Below are 25202 nucleotides of genomic sequence, written 5' to 3'. Positions count from 1 at the left end.
ACGGCTAGCATGATCAAGCTATACATGCCATTCTTGAAGCTTGACCAAAATAGAAATACTGACGTCAGGCCATGGGTAATTTTATCAGCAGTGTCTACTCCATCAACACTCAGCAGAGCAGCATTCTTGAAATTCATAAGCTCACTATGCAACGTTAAAACATCCAGAGAGATGTTAGAATTATGCCAAAAACACTGCAAGTGTCTTTAAACTTTTTCCTAATTATAGTGAATGAATCATGAATCCAATGATATTTGGCATGACGCTTGAGATGGCTCCTTACCTTTAAATTCTGAACCTCCTTCTGATAATTTGAATAGGTTAAAGAGCGTCAATCTGTTCTTCTAAATCCTCTTGTATAGTCAACACATTAGTAACATTTTTTACTAAATGATTAACAAAAGTAGCTGTCTTAACTTTCTGTGTCAAAGCAATTGCAGAAACAGTAGTGCTCCCAATTAATGTAATTAAAGCTGTTATACCAGCAATGATCAAGCCCACTACCCTCTTGCTTCTGCTTAAAGCCTGACTCATTTCTTCCAGTACTTGCAAGCCATTTTCAGAATACCAAGGCTCTGTGATACTTAAGGCACTAAAACAAAAGCTGGTTGATAGACCTCCATAACAGACATGCCAGATTTCAAAACACAAACACAATTAGAAGGTATACACTCAGTGCAACTTACATTAAATACTGTAGAAGAAACAAAAGTAATTTTAACTTGACAATTACAAGAGCCTTAACACATGTGCTAATACCTGCTTGAAATCCAAATTCTGCCCCAACTTTATCTCTTGCTAAGATAACATTATAGAGAACTGCAGCTAACTTCCATATATGTATCTGAAAATGTCCAGAACCAGACTTCCAAATGAAGACTGTTATTTCTAATATTGGATTGATTTCTAGACCAGTCCATGATTGAGTTTGAATAACTGGTCACATTTAAGAACAATACAAGAGTCATTATAACTTTTCTTTTTAATTCTCTGTTCCACAAGGTCTAAAAACTTGAGGCAAGGCAGCTTTTCCCATCAGGGGTATAGGTAAGCAATGGTGGGTCGGGAACTTATGTCCAGTACAGCTTCCAGTCACCATTGTGAGGGCACTCAGCAAGCTCACAGGTCAGCATCATTCTTTGTCCTGGCATCAGCATGTCTCACCCATCACTCTGGCAGCCACCATGCTCCTTCAGCATCCTGCAGAAAAAACACAAACATGCCCTCTTCCCCATATTAAATACCTGATCAGGATCATGCCTCATGCCAGTAAGTGGATTGTTCTCCTTTCACCCATGCATAAGTATGCCTAGTTGTAGAGCGCCATAGACACTCAGCAGAAAGTTCCTTGGCATCCAAATTTTAAAAAAAATTTAAATAAAAAATAAAAATAAATATATTGATTTAAATAAATTTGTGGTATACAGGGATTATCTCCCCCTATTTTATTTTATGAAGATATTATTTTAAAGTTCCATGAGCCCCTTCCACCATACCTTGTCCTTGACAATTCTAAGGAATCCTAGTAATATGGGTAATGTTAAATTGCTGCCAAAACGTCTCAAATGTTCGACTGCAACAGACAGTTCCAGTATCTGTTTGTTTTTGTTTTTTTGTTTGTTTTTCTTTTTTGTTTTGTTTTTTAATTATTGGATACTTTATCTACATTTCAAAAAAATATGGAACACTTTACAAATTTGCCTGTCATCCTTGCGCAGGGGCCATGCTAATCTTCTCTGTACCGTTCCAGTTTTAGTATATGTGCTGCTGAAGCAAGCACAGTTTGTTTTTTTTCAACCATAGTCAGGGCTGTTTTTTTAAAACTTTGAGGTCAAGGCTTCAGACACCATGTAAATTCTGTTAGCATCTGTTCTTAACATTACAGACACATAGCTAAGATATATTTTCTAACATTTAATTGTGCTAAATTATTTTCTGGTAATATCACATAATAATAATTTTGGGACAGATAGTATCATCTATAGGTCAGGATGAAATAACAAGAACCACAGACTGTGTAACTTACCTCAGGTTGTGGAGTGAGGAACTGAGCACGGAGATGCTTATTGAGGAAGATAATAATATTTTTCTTTGTCATAGATTATTTTTTGAATGAACTAAAAAGTGACTCAAATTATATAGTTTAATTCAAATAATCTACCATTGATTATAAATACGCTTTTATATTTTAAAATTTGATTATTTTATGTGTGTAGGTGTTTTGTCTGCATGCACATTGGTGTACTAGACGTGTACCCACAGAAGCCAGAAGAGGGTGTTGGACGCTTGGGCCTGGCGTTGTAGCCCTTGGTCACTGTGTGTGTGCTGGGACTCAAACCCCGGTCCTCTGCAGAAGTTGCTCTCTTAGTCACTGAGCAATCTTTGTGTCTTTATTTTAGTGTTTTGATGGTCACAATCTTAAATTAGAAATCACTACATTTTAAAATAACAGGTTAGAAAAAATGAAATTACTATAATTCAATTATAAGACTATAATTGTCTTACTTCTCATTAATTTAAGACTCATCATTTTTTTTGTTTTATTTATTTGTTTATTTAGTTTTGAAACAGTCTCCCTCTGAAGACCAGGCTGGCCTGGGACTTACTATATAGCCAGTGCTATACTTGAATTTGAGGGGACCCTTCTCTGTCAGCCTCCAGAGTACTAGAATTCCAAGTCTTCACCACCACGCCCAGCTTCAGTGATACTTTTGTCTCAGGAATACTTCATTTAATTATGGTCCATTATTGTGACTTTAGAACATTGCATTTTTAATGGAATGGGTATGAATTTAAGTACTCAGACTCTTGGGTAATTATCCAATTATATGTTCATAATTCTAACATGATTAAATGACAATGTTTAATTTATCTTAGAGGTAATTTTACCCCTATGTGAGCTCTGTATTCTAAATAATTATACTTCTCTGTTTCTAGGAAAAACTTAATTAACTCTTAAGTCTTATTTGGAAGTTTCGGCACATGGCAGTGTGGTCTCACTCCTCGAGGAACTGCTGATTAATCTTAGCAAAATGATACTGCAGCATTTGAAACACTAAGTAGTTATACAGTAAATTTGACTCTTCAATGATTTGAGCTTTGAACACTATAAGAAGTTATTATTTTTATTTCCAGAAAATACCATGAAAATATAGGGAATATTCCAAAAATATATTAAAAATTATATAAGAGGTACTATGAAAAAGCCCAGTGTAATTGTTTGCTAAACTACTGTGTAGTTGAAGATTCTAAAATGAGCTTTCATTTTTATTGTTATGACATCATACACAGGAATTTAAAGTTTTGTGATAAAAGTTAAGCTTGGTAATGTGTATAATGAATGTACTTTCATTTACACAAAACACAAATTATTTTGAAAATATTAAAAAAAGTGCTTTTGTGATTTTGGTGTATACATCTTATTTTAAATGCATGTGTTTAATATATGTATATGTAATGTGTATATCATACATGTGCTTAAAATATAGTCTGCTTTAAAGGAAGGATTTCCTATATGTCTTCTGTTTAGGTCTTTATAAACAATTACTTTAAAATATTATTGCATTATTTATTAAATATAGGTTAGGGATTTGGAAAATATGCTTTTTTATAAATTATAGCTGGGCAGATAAATTCATTTGGCTGGTAGTGTACAAATCAACATTTGTATGTAAAATAGTAGGATTATATATATGTCTCTATACCACCTTATCTCAAGTGACTTTCTACAACATCTACTATTTAATTAAAACTCAATTATCTTCTTGACAATTCATTATTAAATCAGCCTAGAAACTGATTTTCTAAATTATCTAGATTTTTTGAAGCCACATAAGTTTCGGAGTAAGTTGTCAAATGTGGAAATATGTCAGGACGCCCTGCATTACGTTGTGGTTACAAACCATTCTACAATTTCAGTGGCCTTGCAATGATAAATATTCCATTGCACATCACATACCAGCTCTGGTCTACACTCCCTAGGCTGACAGAGCATTCTTGATCTGGGGCACAGTTGATTTTGTAGTAGAAGGCTTGTGTAGTCACACTGCTGTTTTGCGTCTTCTTGGAGTCAGCTTTCACTTGTAGCTATATTTCAATGAACTAAGCAAGTACCATACACACTTCCGATTTCAACAGGACAAGCAATGTACATGCAGGCTTTCTGTCCAGACATGGCGCTCCCAGCTTATGTTGGCAAGGCTTGAAATCAGTAAGACCCAAGGATATATGTTCTCTCAGGGAAGCGAGAGAATAATTTGACTAGTAACACAACGTATTGAAATAATCTTTTTTCTTCTTTCTCATGCATACAAAATGAATATATTTTCTAGTTAGCCATACTGACCGAATTTGATCAAACTTTATGTTTTAATATCTGGGTTTTCTTCTTTACTTTTTATATAGGGTTGAAAACAGTTATCTCAGGCATTCCTGTGTCTAGTGACCTCTCTTTCTCTAAAGTCTTCCTTAGTATTAAAAATTATTCGACATTGTGTTATGGATAAGTAAGTTTGAAAGTATGTGTGTTTAAGGTTAGACACATTTCATTTAGCGTTTTTCTGGGTTCCAGAAGCCATGTTGCTGACATTTCAAGGAACCACCGCTAGGTGGTGGCCTCGCTCATTTAGAAGGCTAGAATTATGTTTTACTTCAGGTGAATGGGTTGATAGTGGAGGGATCAGAAATGTGAAATATGCTGATTTTATTGTGAGATTTTTATGACTCAAATGGTACTGTTTACTGAGTATGTAAACACACATGCACACAGACACACAAATCTAACACATACACACACACCTGCATGCATGCAGACACATAAGCCCCTATACATGTACACATGCACATACTGCATGCATACATGCAGGCACACATGCATGTACACACTCACATGAATATACATGCACATGCACACTTCCACATGCACAAATGTGTATACACATGTACATTCTTGCACACACACACACACACACACACACACCCCCTTTATTTTTCAGGTATTACTCTGTGAACATGTGCAGGTGTTTTCCTGAGCACTGTTTCTACGGATATCACAACCAGGCTTAGATCCGTCTCTAGCACATTGTATTCTTGGAGTGTTGCGTGAATTTGCACACTGTTGTTGAAAGTGGGATTATTTTAGGTGTGTGCCTCCACTCTACTTCCTTTTCTCCTCCCCCTCCCTCCCTCTTTCCTGTTTGGTGCTGAGGATTGAACCCAGGGCCCAATACATGCCAAGCATGCACTGACTACCGATTAGAATGCCAGCACCCTTTTTATAATTAGTGGGAGTGGTGAGGGAAAGTGAAATTACACATTTCACTCAGGACTATTAAAACAACTTTAATGATCTTTTCCACACAGTAGGAAACAGTATAGATCCATCAAGGTGTTTCCTCTCAGAAAATAGTCCTTGAGTTAAATTGTCTGCCTACATTTTTTTTTTTTTTTTGGTTTCTGAAGTAACATATTTCTTTCACTGTATATTTCTGCTTTCACCCGAGCCTTAAGGTTTTCATGTAATTCAAATGATTTGCAGGATTTCATATAATTATTAGAAACAAAATATATAGCTGGTATGCTAATTTTTAGAAAGTTAATATCAAGTGCAGTCCATCTGGATAATAAAAGTGAAATTTAATGAAATACTCTTTAGCTTATTAAGGAAAATTGTTTATTTCAAAATATGTCTTTTGTATATGTATTTAGTACATCTACGAGTCTTTTCCTTAAAGGAGAAATCATTATTAAATGTTGCTTAGGGCTTTAGTAAAGAGTGAGATGACTTGTTGTGGTTGATCCAGCATGATCACTGGTGTTTATTGTAATTTGGCAGTTACAGTTTGCACGTGTGGTCCCAAGACAGCGTGGGGGATTCTGCTTTACAGCTTGGAACCCTTCGGCAGTTTTCCATGCCTCCTGTGACAACAGTTGGCACATTTGGGCGTTGAACAGAATCTTACACAAAGCTCACAGAAAATGTTAAAATAAATCTGGCCAAAAGGACAAGTGTTGGGTGCCTACGAATTCAGCATCCCCATCAAAGCCCGCCCCACCCCCAACTATGCTTATGCAGCCCCACGAAGTGCTGTGTACAAATCACATGCAAGAAAAAGGTCTGATTTGCTGATCACCCTTTTGTGATCTGATCACGTGTGACCCTTTATGATTTCACCCGAACTTCCGACACGCCCCTTTCCCCAATCAACTTGAAGCAAGCTAGTCATTTAGGAGGAGGAACCTTAATTGAGAAAATGCTTCTACCAGATTATCTGTAGGCATGTCTGTAGGGCATTTTTTTTTTGAATTTTTATCTTGATATTTCTTTTTTTTCTTTCTTTTTTTAAATTTTATTTTTAATTTACATTTCAGATGTTATCCCCTTACCCCATTCCCCCCACCACCCAGGAATCCCCTATCCCATCCCCCCTCCTCCTGCTTTTATGAGGATGTGCCCACTCTCTAATTCTTCCACACTGAAGCATCTAGCTTCATGAGACCAAGGACCTCCTCTTCCACTGATGCCCAACAAGGCCATCCTCCCCTACATATATAGCTGGAGCCATGGGTCCCTCCCTGTGTGCTCATAGGCTGGTGGTTTAGACCCTGGGAGCTCTGGTTGGTTGGTATTATTGCTCTCCCAGTGGGACCACAAATCCCTTCAGCTCTTTCAGTCTTCTTTCTAACTCCTCCATTGGGAACCCCATGATCAGTTCAATGGTTATCTGTGAGCATCCGCCTCTGTATATGTCAGGCTCTGCCAGACCTCTAAGGAGACAGCTGTATCAGGCTCCTGTCAGCATGCACTTCCTGGCATCCACATTAGCGTCTACCTTTGGTGACTGCACATGGGATGGATTCCCAGGTGGAACAGTCTCCAGACAGCCCCTACTTCAGCTTATGTCCCACACTTTGTCTCCATATTTGCTCCCATGAGTATTTTGTTACTCCTTCTAAGAAGGACATTTTCTTAATTGTTACTGTGGGAGGGCCCAGACCTAGGTAGGTGGTCTTGGGATGTAAAGAAAGCAGATTGAGCAAGCCACAAAGAGTAAGCCAGTAAGTAGCATTCATCCATGGCCTCTGCTTCAGTTTCTGCCTTGACTTCCCCTCAGTGAGCCATACATTATCCTGTACTTTACATTACATACATTATCCTGTACTTTATGGCTAAAGTACAGGATAACTATGCTACAATCCACAGACCCAAAAAAGCTAAGTAACTTGGAGGGCCCAAGGGAGGATTCTGGAATCTCTCTTAGAAGGGAAAATAAAATAGACATCAGGGGTAGATGAGGGGAAGAAGAGGATGGGAGAGGGTGGTAAGAGAACAGGAGGGTTCAATTCTGGGGAAGATGGAGGGAGAGAGAACTGGAATTGGTGGGGAAGGCATATCTCTGGAACTAGCTTGAGAGGCTTTATCTAGGACAACAGAAACCCAGGAATCTATGAGGGCGACTCTAGGTAGGGATGCTAGCAATAAGGAATATGGAACCTGAGACAGCCATGTCCTAAAACAGACAGAACTTCCACTGGAAGGATAGGGACACCTACCCAGCCACAAAACCATCCACCCACAATTTGTCCTGCTTACAAGATGTGCAAGGATAAAGATGGAGCAGAAATTGAGGGAATAGCCAACCTACAACTGGCCCTATTTGAGACCCATGTTGTGAGAGAGAGCCCATCCCTGACACTATTAATGTCATTCTGCTATATTTGCTGATAGGAGTCAATCATACTGTCATTTGAGAGGCTTTATCCAGGAGCTGATGGAAACAGACGCAGAGACCCACTGCCAAACATTAGGCAGAGCTCAGGGAATCTTGTAGAAGGAAGGGAGGAAGAATTGAAGAAGACAGAGAGGTCAAGGATACCACAAGAAAACCTACAGAATCAATTAACCTGGGCCCATAGGAGCTCACAGAGACTGAACCACCGACTGGGAGCATGGGAAGGATCTATGTCCCCTACACATATATAACAGATGTGCAGCTTGGTCTTCATGTGGGTCCCCTAAGAGCAGGAACAGAGGCTGTCTCCGACTGTTACCTGCCTTTATATCCCTTCTCCTAACTGGGCTGCCTTGCTGAGCCCCATTAGAAAATGCACCCAGTCCTACTGCAACTTGTTATGCCAAGGCGGGTTGATAGCCATGGGAGGCCTTCCCTTCTATGAAGAGAAAAGGATGGGGCAGGAGGAGGGGAAATGAGAGGGTAGGACTAGGAGGAGAAATAGGAGAGAAAGCTGGGAGGGATCAGGATGTAAAGTAAATAAATAAATAAATAAATAATCGAAGAAAAAAAAGGAATCAATCCAGTCAGGCTGGCTGATCACTTGGTCAAGGGAAAACCCCTCAGGAGGGCAGATCTACCTTAAGGCATGCTAAAGAAAAAGGTGTAACTCATCTTTTTCTTCCTCCCCCCCCCCCCCAGGATGTTGGCCAGGGACTAAAAATGCTTTTTCATGTGTTATCTTAGGTTTTTGTTGCTGTGATAAAGAACATGACCAAAAGCAACTTGGAGAGAAAAGAGTTTATCTGGCTTACATATACCTTCCCTTCTAAGAGAGATTCCAGAATCCTCCCTTGGGCCCTCCAAGTTACTTAGCTTTTTTGGGTCTGTGGATTATAGCATAGTTGTCCTGTACTTTATGGCCAATATAGTCTTATAAGGGAGCACATATACTTGTATTTCTGGGTCTGGGTTACCTCAGGATGATATTTTCAAGTTCAATTGCCTGCAAATTTTATGAGGTCATTGTTTTAATAGCTGAATAGTATTCCATTGTATAGATGGACCATGTTTTTTTTTTAATCCAGTCTTCAGTTGAGGGGCATCTAGGTTGTTTCCAGTTTCTGGCTATTATAAATAAAGTTGCTGTGAACATTGTTGAGCAAGTGTCCTTGTGGTATAGTGGGGCATCCCTTCAGTATATGCCCAGGAGTGATGTATCTGGGTCTTGAGGTAGAACTATTTCTAGTTTTTTTGAGAAACCACCAAATTGATTTCCAAAGTAGTTGTACAAGTTTGCACTCCCATCAGCAATGAAGAAGTGTTGCCCTTGCTCCACATCCTTGTCAGCATAGCCATTCTGACAGCTGTAAGATGAAATCTCAGAGTCATTTTGATTTGCATTTCCCGGATGACTAAGGACACTGATCATTTCTTTAAGTGCTTCTTGGCCATTAGAGATTCCTTTGTTGTGAGTTCTCTGTTTAGCTCTGTACCCCATTTTTAAAAATTGATTTATTCGGGTTGTTAGTGTCTTATTTCTTGAGTTCTTTATATATTTTGGATATTAGTCCTCTGTTGGATGTAGAGTCGGTGAATATCTTTCCCCCTTTTGTGGGCTGCCATTTTGTCCTATTGATGGTATCCTTAACCTTGCAAAAGCTTTTCAGTTTCATGAAGTCCCATTTATTAATTGTTGGTCTCAACGCCTGAGCTATTGATATTCTCCTCAGAAATTCATTTCCTTTGCCAACGAGTTCAAGGCAGTTTCCCACCTTTTCTTCTGTTAGATTTAGTATATCTGGTTTTATGTTGAGGTCTTTGATCCACTTGGACTGGAGTTTTGGGCAGAGTGATAAATGTGGGTCTATTTGCATTTCTACATGTAGACATCCTGTTTGACCAGCATCATTTGTTGGAGATGCTTTCATTTTTCCATTGTATGATTTTGGCTTCTTTGTCAAGTAGCAAGTGTCCATAGGTTTGTGAGTCTATTTGATTCCACTGACTACCCTGTCTGTTTTTATGCCAATACCATGTGGTTTTTATTGGTATTGTTCTGTAGTATAGCTCAAAATCAGGGATGGTGATACCTCCAGAAGTTTTTTTTTTTTTTTTTTATTTTATTTTTTTATTTTGTAGGGGTGTTTTTGCTATCCTGGGTTGTTTGTTTTTCCATATGAAGTTCAGAATTATTCTTTTAAGGTCTGTAAAAAATTGTGTTGGTTTTTTTTTTTTTTTTTGTTTTGTTTTTCAAGATAGGGTTTCTCCAAACTCACTCTGTAGACCAGGCTGGCCTCTAACTGAGAAATCCGCCTGTCTCTGCCTCTCAAGTGCTGAGATTAAAGGCATGAGCCACCACTTCCTGGCATGTGTTGGAATTTTTATGGTAATTGCTTTGAATATGTAGATTGCTTTTGGTAAGATGGCCATTTTAATATGTTAATACTATTGATTCATGAGCATGGGAGATCTTTCCATCTTCTGAAATCCTTCTCATTTTTTTTCTTCAGAGACGTGACCTTCTTATCATACAGGTCTTTCACTTGCTTGGTTAGAATCACACCAAGATATTTTTATAATATTTGTGGCTATTGTAAAAGATGTTGCTTCACTGATTCCTTTCTCAGCCCATTTACTGTTTGTATAGAGGGCTACTAATTTTTTTAAGTTAGTTTTGTATCCAGCCACTTTGCTGAAGGTGTTTATCAGTTGTAGGAGTTCTCCGGTAGAAGTTTTGATGTCACGTATCATATCATCTGTGAATACCAATACTTTAACTTCTTCTTTTCCAATTTGTATCCTGTTGATCTTCTTTAGTTGTCTTATTGCTTTGTCCATAACTTCAAGTACTATGTTGAATAGATAAGGAGAAAGTGGGCAGCTTTGTCTTATCCCTGATTTTAGTGGAATTGCTTTAAGTTTCTCTCCATTTAATTTGATGTTGGCTGTTGGCTTCATATGACTTTTATTATGTGTAGGTATGCATCTTGTATCCCTGATCTCTCCAGACTTTGATCATGAAAGGGTGTTAGATTATTGTCAAAGACATTTTCAGCATCTAGTGAGATGATCATGTGATTTTTTTTTTTCAGTTTATATGGTGGATCAAATTAATGGATTTTTATATAGTGAAACACCCCTGCATCTCTGGGATGAAGCCTACTTGATCATGATGGATGATGTTCTTGATGTGTTTTTGGGTTTGGTTTTCTAGTATTTTAGTGAGTATTTTTGTATCAATGTTCCTTAGGGAAATCGGTCTGAAATTCTCTTTCTTTGTTGTGTCTTTATATGATTTAGGTATCTGGGTGACTGTAGCCTCATAGAATGTGTTTGACAATGTTCCTTCTCTTTCTATTTTGTGGAAATGTTTGAGGAGTATTGGAATTAACTCTTTTAAAGTCTGGTAGAATTCTGCACTAAAACCATCTGGCCCAGGGCTTTTTTTTTGGTTGGGAGACTTTTAATGACTGCTTTTATTTCCTTAGGGGGTTACAGGACTATTCAGATAATTTACCTGATCTCGATTTAGCTTTCGAATTGGTATCTGACTAGAAAATCATCCATTTTATATAGATTTTCCAATTTTGTGAAGTATAGGCTTTTGAAGTAAGACCTAATGATTCTTTGAATTTCCTCAGTGTCTGTTGTTACGTCTCCCTTTTCAGTTCTGATTTTGTTAATTTGGGTACTGTCCCTCTCTGTCTTTTAGTTAAGTTGTCTAAGGATTTGTCTATCTTATTGATTTTCTCAAAGAACTAGCTCTTGGTTTTGTTGTTTGTTTGTGTTGTTCTCTTTGTTTCTAATTTATTGATTTCAGCTCTGAGTTTGATTATTTCCTTCCATCTACTTCTCTTGGATGTGTTTGCTTCTTTTTGTTCTAGAGCTTTCATGTGTGCTTTTCAACTGTTAGTATGAGATCTCCACAGTTTCTTTGTGAAGGCACTTAATACTATGAGCTTTCCTCTTAGCACTGCTTTCATTGTGTTCCATAAATTTGGGTATGTTATACCTTCATTTTCATTGAGTTCTAGAAAGCCTTTAGTTTCTTTCTTTATTTCTTCCCTGACCCAGTGGTCATGGAGGAAAGAATTCAGTTTCCATCAGTTTGTTTCTGTTGTTGTTGAAGTCCAGCTTTAACCCATGTTGGTCTGATAAGATACATGGAGTATCAATTTTCTTGTATTATTGAGACTTGCTTTGGGACCCAGTATATGGTCAGTTTTGTAGAAGGTTCCATGATGTGCTGAGAGGAAGGCATATTGTTTTGTATTTGGGTGAAATGTTCTGTAGATATCTGTTAGGTCCATTTGACTCATAATGTCTGTTAGTTTCATTAGATTCTGTCTGGATGACCTGTCCATTGGTGAGAGTGGGCTGTTGAAGTCTCTCACTATTAATGTGTGGTGTTCAATGTGTGATTTAAGCTTTAGTAATGTTTCTGTTACAAATGTGGGTGCCCTTGCATTTGTGGGATAGATATTCAGAATTGCGATGTCCTCTTGGTGGGTTTTTCCTTCTTACTAGACACACGAGTTCTAACAGGCATTGCTAAAAGTTGAGAGGCTGTCAACCTTCATCTTCATTTCATAAGTATATTCTCTACCTTCCACGTGAAGTTAATAGTAGAAAATGATAAAAGATAATTCCCTTAGGGAAGCTACCTTAAAATTGTATAGCATAACTATTAAAATAAAGGTATAAAGAAAAAACATATAAATTAATCATACTATATAATGTTGTCTCTTTCTGTTATGTATTTGTTGTAAATCAACTAATTGCTCAGCTCACAGATTGGTGACTTAATTGTAGACTGTAGTGAGTTTTAGCTTTTCTCCTGTATACCCTGCAGTGAGCTTGATGGTTGCATCATTTAAACAACCTTCTTTACCTTCTGCAAACTTGCAGTTGGATTTTCCAGCATCCATTTAAATTAATTCTTTATTAATATAATTTTTTAGAATGGCTGAAGGTGGCATCATTTCCTTTTCTAGCTTTGAAATGTTTTGCCCTGACTGCTAGCCAGGAGGGTGTATTTGGAAGTCATAGTTGGGTAGCAGTAAGTGTACTGTAGCATTGTGATCATTCTTGTCATTACTGTTTGCAATGTAGGAGATCAAACCAGTAGCTCCATTCATGAAGGGCAGATGCTCTGATGTTGAGCTGTGTCTTATCTCTACCAACTTAGTCTTAAAAATTGTTACATTTCCCCCTGACTTCAGAAACATAATTTAAAGTTTCTTTTCTTGCTTTTACTTCCAATGACTGTCTTTTTATACCAAATTGAATAGCCATTAGCTTTTAGCCTGCAGAATTCAAAGATATTCCCCATTAGACACAAGAAAATATATAAAAGCTATATCTCCTTGGGCTCAGATTTCCTAGTGGCCTAATGGTTTAAAGCACAAGACTGTACTCTCATGGGAAAACACTGTAGGTGAGTCATTTGACATGCAAAAATATTACTAAGAGAGGTGTGCACACCCTAAGGTAACTTTCACTTAGTACTGTATAACTATTAATCAAATACTCTGATTCAGGACATTTATTTTATGATTTTTTTTTTTTTTGAGACAGGGTTTTACTGCATAGTCCTGGCTGTCCTGGAACTCACTCTGTAGACCAGGCTGACCTTAAACTCAGAGATCTGCCTGCCTCTGCCTCCCAGGTGCTGGGATTAAAGGTGTGCACTACCATCACCTGGCTGAATATTCAAAATTTAAAAACACTTACCAAAATTATAAATGTACATGTTTTGTGTAGCTTTAAATTAGAGTTTGCTGAAATAATTAGACATACTATATCTAGGGCATCACTTTTTGGAAAGATTTTCTTAAAGGAAAGAATATAAAAACTTTATATCGGTGGTAGCTTCAAAAGTCTATAAATTTCACAAAGGAGTAATTGAGTTACATGTGAATTATATCTCAACATATCTTTTTTTTTTCAGTACACAAAATGTGTTATTAGGGCAAAGCTGTACAGTTTCAGTTTAAAGTCATGATTAAATCATTAGCCTTAATAAACACTTAAAGATTTGGAACTACAAAATTATGAATGATTTAAAATAACTTATGTTCTTGTTCAGTAGTGACATATTTATTACACAATGAGTAAAAAATATTAAAAAATACGTGGGGTGTATAATATCTCAGTTACCACGTATTCATCCTAGCCCCTTCTGTATTATCTATGTTCTTTGTGTCCATACTGTGTTTTGGTAGCTCTAACTACTAGTGAACAACTTCTTGTCATCAATTAAGGGAGATAGTCAGGTGTAAATGCCGCCTTGTAATAGTACTTACTGCAAGCGCCAGCATGAAGATGAGCGTTAGCTGAGGAGAAATGCCGTAAAGACGTGGTAGATGGGATGGAACTTCAAAAGTTGCTTTCAAGCATTTTCGGATTTAAAATAAAAAGTAGAATCTTTGATGAAAATAATGACACACGAGTTTTTGGGTCAGCAGAATATTTTTTTACCTTTTAAAAGACTGTTATGATAATATGTAGCATTAACTTGCTAACAGCTCAAATTATTCACCACACCACTTAAAGATAAGTTCAGGATCAGGCCTTGAGTTTTCTTTCCTTCTCTTTCTTTCCTTTTTTTTTTGTAAATATTAAGACCTGAGTACAAAATGAGAGCTGTGTTGTGGATTAAGTGAAGTATCTCAAGGCTGTGCCGTTCTGATAACTGACCCCGGAGTGACCTTTCTCAGACACAATTACAGAGCTGTATGTTTTTCCTTTAATTTCATCAGGGGTTTAATTAGTATACAAATAAAACTTCCCTTATCTTCCTTTCTACCTAATTGGCTTGTCTTCGCTTCTATATGAAGCATGTGAGAGTGGGCTGTAATTAGGGTGACCGCGTTAACCTTTTCTCTCACATGTACTGTTGCCTAAAGGCCTCAAGGCCTAAAAGCAGTGCTTTGGATTATTGCTTTGCAATCACTATGGCTGTCCCACAGGTTTTCTCATGAGCAGAAGGGCTTTGGGTGCTGCAGGTTCCCACTGCTTAACAGGATCTTCATTCTTCTCCCCACTAAATGTTTATTGATTATCTCGCTGTTCCAGGCTCAGCCTCCAACAACTTAATATCAGGTGACAGTCAGGAGAGTTCTCCAAGTAATTAGAGTTGAGCATTGGGGGAACAATTAGGAGCAGAGTTATTAAACTTGATTTATCCTATTCTCTCCTGAACAGTTCCTCGGATATCAGAACATCACACTTTCACAATCTACCCTGGCTGAGAAATTAGTGGCTAACCACTGCTTATCATTGCCGCCTTGCTGCCCAGAGGCACACCCTCTTGGTTGCAGTCATTCAGTTGGAGATATTAGAGTCCATAAAATTTATTGTGGGTTTTAATTAGGTGAATCTGAGCAAGAGAGAAGAGAAGCACAACCTAAAACTTTACAAGTCAGGTATATTTTATATGTGAAATAAATTGATGTATAAGTATGTGGTATACATAAAATTAGTTTAAACTGGCGCTCAGAATTTTTAAAAGGATTCCAATTTCTGATTAGAAAGGTTAGTATTAAGGTGAAGACATATTTTCTGACCCACTTTTTATAATTTTGTGTTTTACACACATTTGCACATTGGTGTTTATAGATTTCTTGGTTAAGTCCCCAGCTCTTTAAAATGAGAATTCTAAGCCTAAGTTCTAATTTTTTTAAAAAAAGTTTTCTTTTTTTATTTTTACATTCAAGGAACTACGGAAGTGTTTGTTTTCCACAGCCCTGAGATGGTATAAGCTTAGTGGGGTCTGATGGCCTGTCTTAGTTCTTATGAAAAAAAACTTGAAATAACAACCCTGAGTCAATTTGGCTATATGAAAGTTATGTTGCTGGGTTCCATCTTCTGTGAGTGTACACCAGAGATTGTTGAGCATACCAGTGTGGTTTAAAAATAAAGCAAACTGATGAGCTCTTTCAGATTGGCAAGTCTGACTGTATGTTAAAACCCTGCCAGCCCTTCACAAGCACACTCTCCAATCCTAAGGCTTACACAGCTCAGCAGTTTTAATGGATTGGCACATATTTATCGTTTCTTTTGGAAGCAGAGTTATTAAAGCTTTATGCTAACTGACAGTAGAAATGTAGCCTTTTTATTTGCTTGGGATATATCAGAAATACAAAGTTTAAACCAAGTAGGTTTTTGTGTTTTAAACAAAGAATCCCTCGATACTTCAATGCCTTTAAGTATCTTAGCAAAATTACTAGAATTGGATTTTTTTTAAATAAAAGAATATGTTCTTTGTTGTCTTTCAACATTTTTGAGAATTTCCTTGGTGAATATTTTTTTTCAAATATTTAAGATAAGTAAAATTTTTAAGGCACATTTTCTTTAGTAACATGTGATGTTTCAGTACATGTATACATTATGTAATGTTCAAATCAGATTAAATACATCTGTCTTCCAAGTACTTACCATTTCTTTGTAGGAGAAATACTCAGCTTTTTTTAGCTTTAAAAAAATGCAATGTATTGCTGTTACCTATGGTCACCTTACTGTACAGCAGCCCACTGGAATGTTTTCTATTTGATGATCATGTAGTACCCTTCGAACTTTGCAATGTTCTTAAAGATCTATTAATATTAAAGTTTGAAAGTAAATTTAAGTATTTAGTGAGTAGCCATTGTTGTCTGATTACTTATTTTTTGATGCATTGTTGTATGTATAGTAGTAACTTGATTGAAAATGAATTACTGAATTTAAGAGCGTGCAGCGTTTTGACTGGATTGCTTTCAATTCCCAATCATTTGGAAATAATTACTTTAGCTCACCTAAGTGGCTTACGTTTTATACTATCATTATGATTATATTAAGAGGAGACTTTCAAATATGAAATACTAGTATTGCTGCTTCTTCATGGGCTGTGAACCAAGTCAGTGATTTATTCATGTGTAGCTGAACTAGTAAAGAATAAAACAGAAGTGTGTGCAGTTACTTATTTGACTGACTGTTCAACAAATTTAATTGTAAAACCTGTTTGATAAGATTATTTTAGAAATTTTACATGACAAGGGATGAGCAGATTTTTGGGGTTCAGATCATCTGATTCCCATACCATTTTGCAACCTAGTCTAGAAAACATTCCTTAAATTGTGTCTCATTCGAATATTTTCTTTCTTAACCCTTCAGAAAAGTTGTGCAGTTGCATGCTGGAATTTCTATTCTAAGCTGGTATTTAAAAAACTGTGAGTCCACAGAGTTTGTGCTTCTGTGATTAGGAAAGCCTTTATAAACCCTGACTCATTATGAATGCCAGTATTAACTGTCATTAGTTAAAACATGCTCGTTATACTCATGGAGTTATCCTTGATATGGAAGTTATTTGTTAGGAAGCAAGTAAAAATTATTTCTGAGTCCCATTTGTCTACTGAAATGTGTGTAGCAATCTGTCATAAAAATTCTGTTATAAAAACATGTTAGCCCACCATTTCTCCTGGCATCCTGCTTCCTTCCCTCAACTATACACTCCTGTGGGGCACCTGAGAGCACTTAAGTCATGTCTAGAGTTAAATAGGACCTAACCTTCATGTAGCTTTGCCCCATCAATTCTTTATTTTTTCATCATTAAAAAAAGGTCTTATAGCTTGAGATTTCTGTAGTAAGAAATTTTCAGTAATAATATGGTTTGTTTTACTTAACACAATAAAATAATTACGTTTTGTAGCCAAATATTTCTCAAAACAGCATAGTTCTCATTTCTAATTATCAAGTATGTAGAATTTTTGCAGGAAATTTGTTAAACCTTGATATATAATGACCCACTCTCCTTCTCAGCCGGGCTGTGTTCTTCTTTGTCTAATAGCCTATGGCATAAATTGAAGTTAATTATCAGGGCTGACAAGTAGCTCTGTTTTCTGTCTGCTCTCAGAGTCTCTCCGAGGCAAAGATGGAGCTGAGAAGGAAAGATCAATCTCTGCGTCAGCTCAATAGACATCTTACCCAGCTGGAGCAGGACAAGCGTCGACTGGAGGAGAACATCCGTGATGCGGAGAGTGCCCTCCGCATGGCAGCCAAGTGAGCCTTCGGACCGTGGGGAGATCACTTAAAACAGACAAAAGATCAATTCTTACTTTCATGCTCTGGGTTTTAGCCCTGGATAATACAGTGCTAGAAAACAAAAGTGCAGCTGTCTCTCTTTGAAATTCTCTGATATACCCTCAAAAAGAAAACTCTTAACTCAACACACTAAGTGTATATTTTATTGAGGAGCCTTGGAAGCATAAGCTTCCATATAGCCTCGAATTATGCATAACTGGTGCCCAGTGTTGGTGTTACATGTTTGAAACCATGTTTTCATTAATGTGGAGCATAAAATTGTTTGTTTGTTTATTTAAAAGTTTCACATAGTTGCACTGTTTCGTTCTTATTTATTCCTTATCACCTCACTCTACTGGCTCCCATCCTAACTTAGCTTTGCAGATTCTACTGATATTACAAGTAATATATTTCCATAAGGAAATGTTGGTATACAATCAGTATGTGTATCATAGCCTCAAAATGCAGCCAAAACATGTTGATCATGGGAATCCATTTAAGCATGTATAGATATATGCTACAGAATATTTAAGAGAAAAATACCATTTCAATCCAAACAGCTATGTGAACACAAAGGATGCTTTCCTTTTTCCATGTAACAACTGGACAAGCATACGTTTCAAAATTCAAATTGAATAGTTCTCTTAAGCTCTCATTTGGTTCCCCATAACAAGGTTTATGGACTTCTTTAAGACAGGATTTTGTTCAGCAGCATAATGAAAAGAATTAAAGGAACACATGATTCTAATAGATTCCGTTTGTGTTTAGAATTTTTAATTCATGAAAATGTAAAAATATTAATTAACATTTTGAGACAGACTCCTGTTAGATACAAACTGTGAATGTGTCTGTTCTCTATAAATTACAGATAAAGTCTGTAAATCACAGAGTAGGGCATCTGTGATCTTAGAACAATAATACCTATTGCTTCTGGGTTGGTGACATCACTTACATATGATGAGAAGATGAATTCCAAAGCACAAACATCGGCTTGCTTGAATATCTATTAATAGCCTTTGCTTTTTGGAAAATTGTATAGCTGTATAACATTGCATCTCAATAATATATATATATATTTTACTTCTAAAAATGTAAGCTTGACTAACTCAGATTTGTTACAGTTTTTTTGATCTCCTTGCATCAAGTGAAGAGACAGACTAAGTTGTTAAGCCTGAGTGTCACAGAACATGATGACCACAGGGTTATAAACCCCCCAGGTTTACTTTGTGTTTTTAGAATGCAGCAGTTAACTTGGGATTCAGATGTCCATGGCTCATTTCTAAGAGCATAGGATCTTAGACAACTAAAGAGGCCTGATTACAAATTGGGGTGTTCCTATATTATTTACAGTTTCCATTCATATGTTATTATTAAATTCTAGTCTTCAGCATTTTCACCCAGAGTTTGTATTTCATTATGAACGCTGAATTAAATACACAGGCCAGAAAAGAACTTGTAATCAATTGCACATGGGTTGTCAGGTCAGAGAGGGTTTTAATTATGGCACCATAAAAGGACTTTGAAGGAAGGCGATAGTATTTTACCCAGCATCAAGACTTAAAACATTTTGCCACCAATTAAAGATATAGAGAATGTCTTGTGTTAACAGAACATTAAGTATGAATAATGTAATCATGGTCTCTTTATCTTTTTGACTCTTAACTTATGGTCCCTCCCCTCCTACCCACCCCCAGTTTAGGACAAGTAGCATACATGAGCATAGGAGTTAAGTGTAACATATTTAAATAGCTATGGTTACATTTTATACCTTTTCCACATGTGTATAGTGTGTGTGTGTGTGTCTGGGTGTCTGTGTGAGTGTGTCTGTGTGTGTGAGAGAGAGATAGACAGACAGACAGACAGACACACACACACACACACACACACAGAGAGAGAGAGAGAGAGAGAGAGAGAGAGAGAGAGAGAGAGAGAGAGAGAGAGAGATATGTATGTGATGTATGTGACAGCCATAGGTTGCTGTCTTCTCTCTCCTGGGATTGCTTTCCATTCTATTTGTTGAGACAAGGACTTTCATTGAGCCTGGCGCTCACTAACTCCCTCTCACCATGCTAGCCAGCTTGACCAGGAGCTGGAGTCTACCTTGTGAGGACTGGAGTTACAGGCTGCCACCAAGGCTTCTCACATGGGTCCTGGGGATCTGGATCCTGTCACACTTACACAGAAAGCTCGTCATTCACCAGGCCACCTCCCTGGTATCAAGCTTTGTGTTTTAAAAGGGAGATCAAAGACAGCTACTAATCGTGATTTAGGCTAAAATGTAAACAAATCTAGAAAGACTTGGGTTATACTCACACTTAATCTTTTCTCTCTTTTTTTCTAGAGACAAAGAATGTGTCGCTAATCACATGAGAACAGTAGAGAATATGCTTCATAAGGTATTATATTTTTAAAAAATCATTCAGCTTCTGCTTTGATTCTTTGGTTCATTATTTTTATTTTATTTTTAAAGTTTTGTTTTACTTTACTTTCTTTGTAAAAAATTCCTCTCTCATGAAATGTATCCTAACTGCAGCCTCCCTTAAACTCCCCCCAATCTCCCCAGTCTTCCCCACCTCCCCCAGATCCACTCCTCCTTGGTTTTCCTTCAGAAAAGACCAGGCCTTCCAGATACAATAGGACTGGGCATAAACCCTCATACCAAGGTTGGACGAGGCAGCCAGGTAGGAGGAAAGGGTCCCATGAGCAGGCCAAAGAGCCAGAGACACCCCGCTCCCACTGTCAGTAGCCCAAATGAAAACACCAAGCTAATAACCACATCATGTATACAGAAGCTCTAGCATAGACCTTTGCCTGTGTACAGAAGCTCTAGCACAGACTTTTGCCTGTGTACAGAAGATCTAGCACAGATCTTTGCCTGTATACAGAAGCTCTAGCACAGACCTTTGCCTGTGTACAGAAGCTCTAGCACAGACCTTTGCCTGTGTATAGAAGCTCTAGCACAGACCTTTGCCTGTATACAGAAGCTCTAGCACAGACCTTTGCCTGTGTACAGAAGATCTAGCACAGACCTTTGCCTGTGTACAGAAGCTCTAGCACAGACCTTTGCCTGTGTACAGAAGCTCTAGCACAGACCTTTGCCTGTGTATAGAAGCTCTAGCACAGACCTTTGCCTGTATACAGAAGCTCTAGCACAGACCTTTGCCTGTGTACAGAAGATCTAGCACAGACCTTTGCCTGTGTACAGAAGCTCTAGCACAGACCTTTGCCTGTGTACAGAAGCTCTAGCACAGACCTTTGCCTGTGTACAGAAGCTCTAGCACAGACCTTTGCCCGTGTACAGAAGATCTAGCACAGATCTTTGCCCCATTCCTGTGTCAGTCTCTGAATTCCTGTGAATCCTACACAGTTGATTCTGTGGGCCATGTTCTCTTGGTGTCCTTGATCCTCCTGGCTCCTGCAGTCCTCTCTGTCAGTCTTCTGTTGGGGTTTACCAAGCTACTTTCATCAACTTCTGGAGGAAACCTCTGACGATGACTGGAATAAGTAGCAATTTATAATTGTAGCAGAATATCATTAGAAATTGTTTCATTGACTTCATTTTCATTCTATTTTTTTTTTTTTTTTTTTTGAGCCATCCAGCTTTCTGACAATGGGCGTCCAGGCAATGTGGGCCATGGGCTCTCCCTTGTGGCTTCGGTCTCAAGTTAGATCTGTTATTGGCTGGCCACTCTCACAAGCTCTGAGCCACCACTGCCCTTGCACATTTTATAGGTGGGACAGGTTGGGGGTCATAGGTCATTGCTTTTATTAACTGCAAAGCAGTTTTAATTATTTTGACTATCTTAAAAATAAATTTAGCAGAAACATACTTTAGAAACCACTATGAGCAATATTGTCATTACTTTTCTGGAACTCTCTATAGGTACTTGGTAAAACTATGATGATTAGTTATTTGTGGTCTTTGTTGAGTGGCCCACAGCCATCACCATTCTCTTCGTGTCCTGTGATGACAAAACGCTGGACTGCTATTAAACAGCTGTCTATATAAACATGTGGAAAGTGTGGATATATATTCAGCAATAGTGTGGTGATTTAAATATGCTTGGAGTATTCCCAGGGAGTAGTAGTATTAGCAGGTATGGCCTTATTGTAGTAGGTGTGCTCTTGTTGGAAGAAGTGTGTCACTGTGTGGGTGGGCTTTGAGACCCTCCTCCTAACTACCTGAAAGCTAGTCTTCACCTGGCTGCCTTCAGATCAAGATGTAGAACTCTCAGCTCCTTCTCCAGAACCATGCCTGTCTGGATGCTGCCATGTTCCCCCCTGATGATAATGGACTGAACCTCTGAACCTGTAAGCCAGCCCCAATTAAATGTTGTCCTTAAATAAAACTTACCTTGGTCATGGTGTCTGTTCACAGCAACAGAAACCCTGACTAAGACACTTAGCTAGGCAATCAAATGATTCAAATGGAAATTTCTTACTTAATGAGTATGTTCTTAAAATGAAAAAAATCCTTTCAACAGTCTAAAACTGATTGGCTTTGCATTAGAAACCGTGACAAAATATGTAGTAATTAGCAGCACAAGTGTGTTACATTAGTAAAAAGTTGTTGGCTGTATTCCTTGGTAAACAGCACCATTTTCTAGAGGAAGAGATGTGTTCATTATTTCATTAAGAGTTTTTGTATTTAGTAATTCATGTATTGTGTGTGTGTGCACACATGTGTGCCCATGTGTGCAAGTATGTGTGTGTGTTTGCACGCACACTCACATGGTACAATAATGGAGGCTAGAAAACAACTTGTGGAAATCATTTCTGTCCTTCCACCATGTGAGTTTTGAGGACTGAACCTGGGTCATCCAGCTTAGTGACATGTGCTTTTATGCACTGAGTCATTTTGGCAGCCTCCCATTATTTAAGATTAATGTTATTTACACATTTGTGTTATCGTTTAACTATCAGTTTTTAAATGCAAATATTTAATACTTTTAAGATATATATACAAGTAATGAGTGAGTAAAATTTAGAAGAATTTTAATATTCTAAAACTAATACTTTTAAAGGGATGAAATAATAGTAAACTAATATTTAATACATCTTAATACTTAAAAACCACTAGTTCCCCCCCCCCTTTCTGAAGAGAAATGGAGGAGGGGTGTATGGGGAGGAGTGGAGGGAAAGGACTGGGAGGAGAGGACAGAGGGAAACTGCCGTCAGAATGGTCAGAATGTAAAGTAAATAAATTAAAATTAAAATAAAACCCTACAGAAATATAAAAATGTAAAGCATTGTGCTAAAAAAAACCCAGCAAAAACAAAAAAACAAATAAAAAACCCCACTGGGCTACTCTATTCTTTGAAGTTTTGAAAATGACATTTTTAAATCACTAAAAACATTTTGAAAAAGTCTAATAATCTGAGTTCTATTTTCATTTAGGTTTCTTTAAAACCATAATTGTGTTTTATCCCCAGAAAGTTTAGCCAGTAGTATAGTTAAATACTCAAACCATATATAGGTATGCTTCAGATTTGAAATTTAGATTTTCAGTGAAGTATATCTTGGTTTTTATTTGTGTCTGTTGTATGTTTAGATAGAAAGGTACACATTCTCTCTCTCTCTCTCTCTCTCTCTCTCTCTCTCTCTCTCTCACACACACACACACACAAACACATATGCATACACACATGCACACAAGCACACAATCCATCCAAACTTATACTAATAACACATTTTTAATTATAAATGAAAAGAAGGAGAAGCGTGCACACAGGTCGTTCTTGATACCTACCTGTTTTACACAGGTCGTTTTAACTAAACACAGGTTGTGTGTGTGTGTGTGTGTGTGTGTGTGTGTGTGTGTGTGTGTGTGTGTGTGTGTGTGCCTGTGCACATTGTATATGCATGTATATATGTTCATGTATATGTGTGTGCAAAATAATGTCTTGTGGACATGTGTGTATGGATGTATGTGGAGACCAGAGGTTAGTATCAGGTATTTTTCTCAGTCTCTGTCCAGTTTGTTCTGGAACAGGTTCTCTCACTCTGCCTGGAGCTCACTGATTAAGCTAGCCTGGCTGGTCACTGAACTGCAGGGATCTGTCTGAATTATAATCCCCACTGTTGAATTTTAGATGTGCACCACTGATCCTAGCTTTCCATGTGGGGGTGTGTTGGTCTGAACTCCAGTCCCTGTGCTTGTATAGCAAACACATTACTGACTGAACCAGCTCCCAAGCCACCACATCTCAGATCTTCTTGGAAAAGAAATAATACCTGTGCTATTCATGTGGCTGCTTTTGCTGTCTTTCTCAAGTAGCACAGATAACTAAAATGCAATTTCTATAGCATTGGCATTGTTTTAGGTATACTTAACCTAGAGATGATCCAAAATCTATGAGAGAAGTGAGACAGTTACTTAGTGGCAGAATGTGCAATCAGCATGTGAGAAGCCTGAGTTCAGTACCTAGCAGCAGCAACAATAGAAACAATACAAAACATGTGGAAAGATAATCTAAGATACACACCAACACTGCGTCACTATGATAGGGAATTGGCATCCTTGGATTCTGTGTATTGAGTAAGTCAATGTCTCATTCTGGAGCCAGTGTTATGACAGATAGAACTTTTTTTCCCAAAGAAAAATTTTGATTGTTTTAAAACATTGTATTTATTGGATTGGAGAGAGGGTTCAGTAGTTAATGGTGCCCTTCCAGAAGACCTGAGTTCGATTCCCAACACCTACATCAGGTGGTTCACAACTTAACAGCCTGTAACTCCAATTCCAGGGGATTCTGGTGCCTCTGGCCCCCACAGGCATGGGCACTCATGTGTGCATGCCTACATATAAACATACAATTAAAAATGATGCCTCTTTTTTGAAATAGGGTCTCTTTTTGTGTTACAGGCTGGCCTCAAGATCACCATCCTCCTGCCTTAATCCCCCAATTGCTGGGATGACAGGCATGGGTTCTGTGTCTAGGGATGTTAGTTTATGATGGAGGTCAGAAGTTAAATTTTTATTGATATTCTTAGGGGATCAATTTCAGGTTTAGGGGTTAAGAAAAAGAAAAACAAGAAAGTCATTACAGTGCTTCATGCTGCATATTTTAAGATACACTCATTTCTCTATTGAGTTGAATTCCTAGCTGGTTTTATATTTTGGAAAATCTATATCTATTGAGCTTTTCTTTTGCAAAAAAGTTTATAATTTCAACCATTTAGGATGTATAATGTATAATTCAGGTCCTAGAAAGATGGCTCAGTGTTTAAGATCACTTGCTGCTCTTGCAGAAAGAACCTGAGTTTGGTTCTTAGCACTGACATCAGGCAGCTCACAAACATCTGTAACTTCAGTCTGGGAATACAACACTGTGGGCACTTGCACATACATGTGCGTGTACCTCCCACAGATACACGCAAATAGTCATACATACATAATTTTACCATGCA

The 25202-nt window shown here is 37.6% G+C and overlaps 1 protein-coding gene and 1 non-coding gene across 11 annotated transcripts in view; one reads left to right on the top strand and one right to left on the bottom strand.

Annotated features, from left to right (window-relative positions):
* Ccdc171 (coiled-coil domain containing 171) overlaps positions 1 to 25202 on the top strand; it is a 310848-nt gene that overhangs the window by 169706 nt on the left and 115940 nt on the right. For all 10 annotated transcript variants that reach the window (XM_076934712.1, XM_076934713.1, XM_034504096.2 and 7 more), the window contains 2 exons: positions 17626 to 17771; positions 20134 to 20188. In XM_076934712.1, coding sequence (XP_076790827.1) covers positions 17626 to 17771; positions 20134 to 20188 — 201 coding nt within the window. The remainder of the gene's footprint in view (positions 1 to 17625; positions 17772 to 20133; positions 20189 to 25202) is intronic.
* LOC117709769 (U6 spliceosomal RNA) lies at positions 1674 to 1780 on the bottom strand. The gene has a single exon (XR_004606988.1). It is a non-coding gene; the product is annotated as a U6 spliceosomal RNA (small nuclear RNA).

This window comes from Arvicanthis niloticus, chromosome 5, assembly GCF_011762505.2.
Source record: "Arvicanthis niloticus isolate mArvNil1 chromosome 5, mArvNil1.pat.X, whole genome shotgun sequence".
Classification (NCBI taxonomy): domain Eukaryota; kingdom Metazoa; phylum Chordata; class Mammalia; order Rodentia; family Muridae; genus Arvicanthis; species Arvicanthis niloticus.
This window is presented reverse-complemented; position numbering and strand designations above follow the sequence as displayed.